This window comes from Tasmannia lanceolata, unplaced genomic scaffold (genome assembly GCF_043159265.1).
Source record: "Tasmannia lanceolata isolate RefF3 unplaced genomic scaffold, GAP_Taslan_0.1 ptg000012l, whole genome shotgun sequence".
Taxonomy (NCBI): domain Eukaryota; kingdom Viridiplantae; phylum Streptophyta; class Magnoliopsida; order Canellales; family Winteraceae; genus Tasmannia; species Tasmannia lanceolata.
In genome coordinates, this window is record NW_027518689.1 from 33,326,878 (window position 1) to 33,336,974 (window position 10,097).

The 10,097-nt window shown below is 37.1% G+C and overlaps 1 protein-coding gene across 2 annotated transcripts; it reads left to right on the forward strand.

Annotated features, from left to right (window-relative positions):
• The first annotated feature begins 615 nt into the window (after positions 1-615).
• Positions 616-2,696, forward strand: LOC143887902 (heavy metal-associated isoprenylated plant protein 39-like). Of its 2 annotated transcripts, XM_077392140.1 has the most exons (4): positions 616-774; positions 1,740-1,826; positions 1,935-2,010; positions 2,104-2,696. In XM_077392140.1, the coding sequence occupies exons 1-4, from the start codon at positions 769-771 to the stop codon at positions 2,409-2,411; spliced, it is 477 nt and encodes a 158-aa protein (XP_077248255.1). In that variant the 5' UTR covers positions 616-768; the 3' UTR covers positions 2,412-2,696. The 2 variants fall into 2 exon arrangements, with proteins under 2 accessions (XP_077248255.1, XP_077248256.1); XM_077392141.1 differs by lacking the exon at positions 1,740-1,826 and having other exon boundaries at positions 617-774.
• Positions 2,697-10,097: the final 7,401 nt, after the last annotated feature.

Sequence of the window (10,097 nt, forward strand, 5' to 3'; positions counted from 1 at the left end):
CTCAAGGATAGGGATGATGATTTTCATTACTAAACTTATCATCTTTCTTTTAATTTAATAAAATGGTAACGGTTCGTGCTGAACCCAGCTTACCTACCAAAAAATGAAAATAAAAAAAATAAGGCATACCTACCAAAAAAAAAAAAAAAGGCAACGGAACAGATTTTTTTCTGTTTAGGGGTGCAACTCAGTCAATTTTTGGGAATTCGGGCCATACGGACCCAAATTTACTCTTATCAACCCAACCCGACCCGACCCGACCCAAATTGCACCCTTAATTCTGTTTGGTTGCTACGGAAATAGTATTTCCTAGGAACAAAAAGTAAGGGCGGGCGTGCAGCGCAATGCTTCTCATTCTCTCCTGTAAAATCAAGTGTAAACCGTTGGATGAGAGCTGAATTTTAAAATTCCCGGGAAATAACATTCTTTTTTCTGGTTGATTGTATAAGAATTTACGGTTAGGATGGTTTGCCGTCCTGATTAAAAAAATGGCTTAATTGGAACAATAAAAGACTTGACGCTGACTGGCTGAGTCTTCGTAGATGACGTCGAAGCTTACCGGTTCCTTCTCTCCTTTTCTTACCTTGACTCATTTTCCATTCATTTTAAATACATCATATTTAGTTCTCTCCGTCTCACCACAATCAATCATTCTTCTAAATTTTTCTTCCAATACTCTTTCATCCTTCATATTTTTTTCAGCCTCTGTTTTGCTTGTTGATTTGTTTCCTTTGTTTAATCTGGTTCAGGGAGAGGAAATTAGAATAAATGAAGGTTAGATTTCTTTTTCCTTTCTTCGTTGAGTTAAAAAGAATGGTTCTTTATGGGTTTCTCTCAGTTTTGTTTTCTTTATAGAGATTTAGATGTATGAGTAATCTTTTGGGTTTCTTTTATACCTTTTCTGTCTTTGATTCTGAGGAATCTGATGTATAATTCTTGGTGTATGTTGATTCCTTTCTACTTTTTCCGTTAGTTTTTCCTTTGTTAGAGTTTAAAAGCATGTTTTTGTTTTTCCTCTTCTTTTTTTATTGCTTGTTTTTTGGCTATTCAGAATTTCAGATGCTTGACTGTGGTTGGAGATATTCCCACAAATGCTTGATTGATTTGGGCTCTTTTTTCTCTGCTTTAGTGTTTTTTTTTCTATAGTTTTAGAAGATTAGAGATTGAATTCTCTCTTTAGATTGCAAGAGTTTTTTGGAAAAGTTTGGAAAATAACTTTTTTCAAAATTTCATGATTTTACGTTGTTTGATTACAAATGAAAAAGTGGCTTGAACCACCAAAGTTCAATTTTTATTTACAGGGATCTTTGCTATATAATGATATCCTTACAATTTATCATTTCCCTCTAAATTGTGGAAATAAAAACAAAGTTCTTAGGAAAAAAATTTCCTCATGAAATGTTTTTCCTGCAATCCAAACAGGGACTTTCTTATTTTGCACCCTCCATTTGGTTGCTAGAATTTTTTTGGTTCTTGGGACCAAGGTTTTAAATTTCGGTTTCGGACCCAGAAATTTCAAATTTTCGGTCGAAATCTGGTACAAAACCCGAAAATAATATTTTATTCAATATTAAATTTCGGTGAAATATTAAATTAATATTAAAAAAAACAGATTTTTTGGGTCAAATTTCGGGAAAACCGAAATTTCGGCCGAAATAAATGACCGTTTCGGTTTTAATTGATTTCGGATATACGGGTCAGCCAAACATGGGATTTTTATTTTACCGGGATACTTTCAGGGAGGTTTTTTTTTTTCCACCAATCTCCCATGCAGTTTTTTGTTCCACAGAAATCCCAAGAACCAAAGAACTTCCGGCAACCAAACGGTAATGATTTTCATAAGCTTGTTTCATGTTGGGTTTTTGTCTTCCTCTGATTTAACTGTATTCAAATGATTAATTCTCATGAGGATTTTGGTGTTATGACTATTTCAGAAGGTGGTCTTGAAATTAGATTTACATGATGAGAAAGGCAAACAGAAGGCTATGAAGGCTGTCTCTAGCCTCTCAGGTATCTTTGTTTAATAAGTATGAATTCCTTACTAATCAAATTATATTGAGATTGCAAGTAAATGATTGTTACTTTCCTTTTATAATTCTGTAGGGATTGATTCCATCTCCATGGACATGAAAGATCAGAAATTGACTGTCATCGGAGACGTCGATCCCGTCAACGTGGTGAGCAAATTGAGGAAAGCCTGGCGTACAGATATTGTCTCAGTCGGGCCCGCAAAAGAGCCTGAGAAGAAGAAGGAAGAACCCAAGAAAGAAGAACCCAAGAAGGATGATGATAAGAAGAAAGATGAGATAGCTGAGCTGGTCAAGGCCTATAAGACCTTTAACCCCCATATGACTACACATTACTATGTCCAAAGTGTAGAAGAGAACCCAAATGCTTGTGTTATATCCTAAATTATTTTTTTGGTAGGTTATATCCTAATAAGATTTGAAGAAGAAAAGATGGCTTTCCTGTCATGGTTTTGAGTTTTATGTAATGTCGAGGCGCTCCAAGAATAGAGAAGGTCCTTTGCTGATGTTAGATTGATATTCAAGAGAATGTACAGTGATTAATAAATCTCGACTTAATTGAGTCTATGTATGAAGAGAAGTTGAAACTGAAATTTGCAGGAAAACTTTTGTAGGTCTTGAATTTTAATTGGAGAGAGTAGTGGAATAATGAAATTTGAAAATTAGAAAGCTGGGTTCATTAATTTTGGGGTTCTAATTCGCATGGTTCACTTGGATTTTCTTGAATGGCACCATCTTTCTGCAGGTTTCAAAGGAGAACAAGGTGAAAGTATATTCGTTCAGGAAAGTAAAAGAAAGAAAAATGGAGGTGAAAGGGGGATATAGCATTTCCTTGTAGAAAAAGCATATGGTGCTCTTTCTTATTAAGGGCCGAATGGTAATTAAAGAAAATTTTAAGCCCTTGTAAATTTAGGGCCCGTTTGTTCAAGATTATATTAACCAATTGTGAGTGCTAAACCAATTATTGGACTCGAATTTAAACATGATTTTGACTCCAATAATCAGTTTGGCACTCACAATCAGTTGTCATAATCTTAAATGAACAGGGCCTTAATTGGATGTAGATGTCTCCTTAGTGTTATGTTTGAGCCATTGGGGATCCAACGTAGGGATATAAGATGGACAGTCTAGATCAACGAATGATGGAACCCACTTTATAGATGTTAGATATACATGTGGCACTATCATATACTTGGCAAGATTAGTGCCTTGATTTGTTTAATTGTCCATGGTGTTATCCTTATTGGCATTACATGTGATGTAAGCTCTATGTCCTTTTCTTCTTTATTTTATTTCAATTAAACCATTTTTTATTTTTAGAGCCTAATTAACCATGATCTTAGTTAGATAAGACAGATGTGTTTTTTTGGACATTATCGTGAAATGACGTGATTTCGCCCACAGTTTGTAAGCTAACCCTTGATTTATTCGATCTAGTGGGCTCTACCTTGAATTGACAGCCTCTTGCTTAAGTTCCAGCACATGTATTCTATAAACTGAATATGTTCGAATCTGAATTTTATTGCCTTCTTTAGCCCTTACTTGATACTAAAACTCTGGCTGAATAGGACCTAACGACATATTGGGGGAAGCATTTCGCAGCTCACTTTTTCAGGAGAGAACAGCCACCTTGCGCCTGATTTTGTCTTATTCATTTAACTCGTCTGAGTTGGGTAGGGCGCCTACTTGATCGCTAATACAAGCCAGATGGCAGAATAGACCACCTTAAGTTGGGGCCTAAAGATAGTCACTAGACATCAGGGTGCCCTTAAAAAACCAGCCCCCAGGAGTTCCCCCATTGGATCCATGTCATCTAAGTGCCTTAAGTATTCCATTACTATTGTATTTTTAATGCGGGACTTTTCGCAAAAGGCATTTCACAGAACGTCTGTTGCATGAGAGAGCAGCCACATAGGCTCACTTTCCGACATATTTTGTCATTATTCAAGAGGTGGCTGCTCTCTCATGCAATAGATGTTCCGCGAAATACCTTTTGCCATGAACCCTAACAAATCCCTTTTAATGCTATTCACACTAGAGGAATCAGTAGTTTTTCATAATTGATATTTTTTTTTTATAATCAATTTACCTTTGGATCTCTTCAAAACAGATGACCAAGATACTTAACCACTCTCGAGCGTAGAGCATTTCCACTTACTATAGGAATTTTTGTGCCAGAAACAATGGTATGTCTAATTATATATAGTCCTCCTGCGATGTACAATATATCTCAACTCACCTATGGGGCAAAAAGAAAATTTCAGGGTAGTAAACAATATCTAGAATTTCTCTTAGAGTTGAACCATTAGATGATAATGGAACTCGAATAGAGATTTTTTTGTTTCCTAAAATAAAGGACTTGACGGGGATCTGTTTTGACAGGAAATGGATATATCCATATATCTCTGACTTGTAATCTCTGACTTGTTTATGAGATGATAAAACCTATCAATTCAATCTTTTTTCACCGACAAATAATGAGAGCTTAACAAATATTCTGTTATGATCAATACGGACACTACTAGTATTCCGGGCCACAAAAGGATTCTTAATTCTGTGCCACGTAGGATGGACTTGATGGGGAGCGTGCCCATGCCTATTAAATTGGGTTTACCGAAACATCACTATTAAATTTGTTATAAGGTATTTAATAGCTAAAGTAAAGTTTAGCTATTGGGGGCTAAACATGGGAAAAGAAAAAAAGAGATAAATATAAAAATCTTACCTACTAAGATTGGCCTAATTGCTAATTTAATTAACTTACCTAATCTAGCTAGCTTTCCCATTTAACCCACTTGGCTAATCCCATTAAACCCACTTGCCTATTCTACACCAAGATAATCCAACGGTCTGATCTGACAAATCTTAACACCTTCTTCTGTCATCTCTCAACTATGATTAGGAGGAAACCCAAGATTCTAAAATCCTTGTATCCAAACGGCCCCGGTATTTTCCCACTTTTTATTTTGATCTCTCTCTCTCTAGTTTCTTCCATCATATCTTTCTCAACTAAAAGTAGAACATAGAACACTGCGATGGACAATCTAGATCCGAGAATTACTTCAAAAAGGATTCGACTGATGAGGGACACAAACATATCGAACAAGACATCGGTGGATCTGACCCGGAGTAAATCCATTGACACCCCTAAACACCACCATCATTTGGGTGTCGTATATACTGTCCCACTTAACAATTTACATACACAAAATTGATATGGACACAATAATCAATTAGTTATTGACCAAAAACTGTAATATCGAACAATCCTAACCATTTAATCAATGGATTTGCTAGAAATAAAACGGAGTATCGGTGCATGTGGATTCCAAGAATGGTAAGGACCCTTTTAGAACGACGACGAATCTATAGAGGGCGGAATAATTTCGGTGGTTCTGATTGAAAACTAACAATAATCTATAGAGGGCCCAATAATTTGACAAGCAAACAAATTGGCAATTTTTAGGAAATGACATATAATTGTATTGTACATCATTTATTGAAAACTGTTGACATATATCAGATCTATGATCTGACCGTTGATCATCTTGGTGGTAGATAAGTTGGTTAGTTGAAGTATGTAGGCCTGCTTATGAATCTTTTCCCATTCTTATCTTTTTCCTTTTTATGTTCATCTGTAAATGCTTATTTAAGCACCTGTTACGAATGATGAAAATGATCCGAAATTAGTGAAATCTCTTCAAATTTATCAAAAACTACACTACAAACTCTATGTTCTTTTTTAAAATTTGGTAAGAGATTCATCGGCTCATTAGAAAGAGAACAACTGACTGTCATTGAAACACAACCAAAGCAGCTGATTACCATTGAAACACAAGCTCGGGGTGGCATTTGTTTGGTCAGACAATACAAAATGAGGTCTCTATACTTAGTTACAACAACAATACTTACAATATGCTGCTCTGTATGACTAAACCATATTCGCCCTAGTTCGCACTATCACCATTGGCTCTCTCTCTCTCTCTCTCTCTCTCTCAACCCTATCTCCCTCCAGAACCCATATTTTAATGGTGTACACTTATGGGTTGACCAAAATAGTTTTTGGGTTAAATCTCTAAGTTTATCTTTGAAAACTATACTACTATCTCTATTTTATTTTTTAAAATTAGTTAAGAGATGCTTCAGTCATTTGAAAGAGAACATCTGACTGTCATTGAAACACAACCTGTTAGGTTACGCAATACAAAATGGGGGTCTATACTTAGTTACAGGGCATGTTCGTTCCCCTTTCATTCTTAAGACAGCCCCCACTAGTGTATTTATGTGCCTACTCTTTTACACTAGAAGGGACAGCCCAAGAAAAAAAGGGACGAATATATCATTCCCCTTAGTTACAACAAGAATACTTTCGATTTGCTGCTCTTTGTGACTGAGAACCGTAATATCCTCTGAAATCCCTTTAATACTACACGACAAACATGTGAAGCGCTTGTTTATCGAAACACCTTGGCGCAGATATCATTTCCTTTCCCAAATGGGTTTTGCTAACGAGTGCCCTAAGGGCATGTTAGAGGAATTAGGTCAAGCAAGAGGTTGCTTGAAGCATTACACCCAAGGTATCTAGTTTGGAATACCAAGTTTGTTGCCTCCAGCCCCTATATATATTAGTTACACTAGGGTTTTAATAGGTTAGTGGGCTCTAGCTCAAATAGGCCCACTACACCGGTCCATTATCTTATTGGGCTTATATTAGAAGTTATACTATATACCCAACAGGGCACTCGTTAAGGAGCATTTAAAGCACCTATTTTCATGTACCCACGCTTTTATCCTCAAAACACATTTATTATTAGAGAACCGTTTCCCTCAATTTCATTTATCTAGGGAAACATTAAATTTGTTGTTTATATGCCGGAAATACAATTTCAACATAAGAGGTATGTGCATTGGGGGAGGGTCTTGTTTTTACAAAAATACCCCCATTATGAGAAAATAACAAGAATGCCCCTATCTCATAAAAGATAATAGCCAAAGTATCTTAACCCATTTTCCACGAGATTGAAATATTTTATTATTTTATATAAGTTTATTTTTGTCATTTTTATGAGATAGTGTATTTTGTTCATAAGATCGATGATCTTAACCTTCCAATCTATGCATTTTTTTAATATTGTGGTGTCCATTTTAAACTTCCTCAAATCAAAGGGTTAAGATCATTCTATGGAGAAGATTTTATGGGCTCACACTATCTACATCAGGGCCCAACAAATGAATGGTTGGATCACCCAAACAATGTCGGCACTAGTATTTTTTTTATTTGTTGGGGGTGTGCCTAGAAAATATTTTTCATAGGATGATCCTAACCCCTCCCCCCCCCCCCCCCCCCCCCCCCACATCTATGTAGTTCTTTTTATATTCAAAGAGAAAGGTGTATTTAACACTTTCTATGAGATATAAGTATTTTTGTCAGTTTTCATGAGATACAAGTAGGGGTATTTTCGTTATCTTTGATGAGATAGGGGTATTCTTGTTATTTTGTCATGGTAGTGGTATTTTTGTAAAAACCAAACCCTCGCCCACTCAAGTCTCTTTTGTTGAAATTGTAATTGTGGAAATAAAGTCTCGATTACAATCGTTGCTCCAGTAATAAATGTGTTTGAGGATATAAGCGTGGGGGTGCATGAAAATAGGTGGTTTAAATGCTCGTTAGAAAAACCCCATGGGACACCCAGCAGTGTATCAATGGCTATAGAGGGGCTGATGTACTTTAAAATGGGGCTGATTGCCACGTACACTGCTGGGTGTCTTTGGTAAAATTCTTTAATTCTTACAGGATACAAAGGCAATTATTGTACTACATCATCTTCATGACCTGGGATCATTATTTTTTTAGAATAAAATTCCAAAACGGAACTCTCTTCTGAATACAAAGATGAAAGCGAAAACGACCCACAATTTGGTCTTTTTCACATGTGCTTCGTATGTGGTCATCCTGCTATGATAAAGATATTGCGTCACATTAAAGATCTTGGGCCCACAGTCATGATTTCAATAGTGAAATAGCTAGTAAAAACAGACTTCCATTGACTCGTGAAACACACCTTATAAGATATGGCCCACTAAAGACCTAGCATTAAGCGTTATTGGGTCATTGATCTGGTGGGCTTCAAGGTGGCAAACGAGTCATGAAAATTCTCGGCCCAGCGTGGCCCGTGGGCCATGCGGCACGATTTGGTCACGGCCCGTGCTGTGCCGGCACGCCAAAGGGTGGGGGTTAGGCACAGCACGGCCCGCGGCCCACTCGTGGCGTGCCTTGGGGTTCCGTGCCTTGCCGGCACGTTTCTCGTAACTCCGAGAAAATGAGAAAAAACATGTTAGAAAAAATTGAAAAAATTTGCAAGTCATTTATGAAAAATTTGCAAGTTAAATTGCAAGTAATTTAAAAAACAAATATCGATTGTGCCAGAAATATTTATCCAGGAACTCGGGCGGCTGTGGACCCCAATCCAAGAGAGGCGGGGGACGAGCTCCCGAAAGTCTCTAGATCATCCACGAGAAGGAGAGCTCTACCAAGAAACTCTCGAAAGAATATCTCTCACAGCATGAGTGGCGATGTAAAGTGAGATACCTCTCGATTCGAGGACTAGCCCGGATTCGAGACGCACCTTAAACAAAGAAGAGTCGTCATCCAAGGAAGTCGGCCCTGGATCCCATACTATGTTCTGTTGCAATGGATAACCAGAGATACAAAAGGTTCGTGCCTGGTTATGAATTTGAAAGGTCCGAAGAGCACCTCATCCGCCCAAGTGCAAGCACCTACTCTCTTATACCATTTATTTATTAATTTTGAAGAGTTTTGAGTGAAAATCATGTAAAATGGGAACATATATCTCCAAGAAGACGTTTACCTAATAATGCATGTCTCGGAGATGAATAATAACCACACACAAAATAAATGAAAGAAATGTCACCTAAGACTAGCTAGGTTATGAGTGTCATGTCTAAATGATGTCTAAGTTCTGTTGTGCAAACACATGCATGCTATAGCTAAAGATATAAGATCTGCACAAGATATAACAAATACGATAATCTAGAAAGATAAATGAGCTACAGCTAAGCATATGATCAAGGTAAATAAGCAGGTAAATACTACAGCTAAGCATGTAATCAGAACAACTAAGCAAGTGAATGCTACAGCTAAACATATGAGTAAGTAAAGAAATGATCACACACTATCATAATCCTATGTAAGAAATCATAATCAATATAAAAACACAAGCCTTAAAGTACTAACAACAAACCCTAAGACTCTAAGGCCTAAACCCGAGTCTTTAGATGATCTAATGTTCATCCAAAGAAGCCTACGTATCCCCGCCTCTTACAGGAATCAAGCAACGTAGTTCTTCGCCCTATTCTAAACTACGATGCCTAATCCATCTAGAACTGTTATCCTAGACTCGACCTAGAAGACCTGACCTGTTGTTAATAGCTTCTTTTGCGATTATTTAAATTCAAGTAAATTATGGATTTTCAGGACTCCTATATGCCCTAACTAGATGCAAGTTAACCTAGTCTAATGCAGGTGTGCCCTACATCTTATGTATGACTAGGCTGTGTCCCTAGAGAAAACAATGGGTTCAGTAACGCATCATAGTCTAGTCATCAGTTGGCGAAAAGTATCGCCAACTGACCGGACAGAGGTGTAACCTACTCCTAGCTAGGACAGACTCCTAACTTTAAAACACCCCAAACATCTAGGATAGACTCCTAACTCTAGGGGAAGATCTTTTTGAAAACGTTTTGAAGAATTTTTATATTTTTGGAAGGTTTGAAATGTTCATTTTGAAAGGTTTGACTGGACTTGGGATATGGATCCCAAGCTGCCTACATACCCCGTGAGAGGAATCAAGCCAACGTAGTTCGGAAACAGACTCTCCTAACTACACTCCTAATGACTCATGACCTTTGAGAATGATTTAAATTTTTTCGATGTTTCGAATTTCTAATGTTTTTTGAATTTTCAAGAGTTTTAACCATTTTAGCCAATGGGAAACAAGGAGATAACCAGAAAGAAAAGAACACTCCTGTGATCCATAGCCTGGAGAAGTG

Coding starts and splice junctions, on each gene's coding strand:
- LOC143887902 (XM_077392140.1), top strand. Junction 1,827..1,934: donor GAACTTCCGGCAACCAAACG/GTAATGATTTTC, acceptor TGACTATTTCAG/AAGGTGGTCTTGAAATTAGA. Junction 2,011..2,103: donor GGCTGTCTCTAGCCTCTCAG/GTATCTTTGTTT, acceptor ATAATTCTGTAG/GGATTGATTCCATCTCCATG.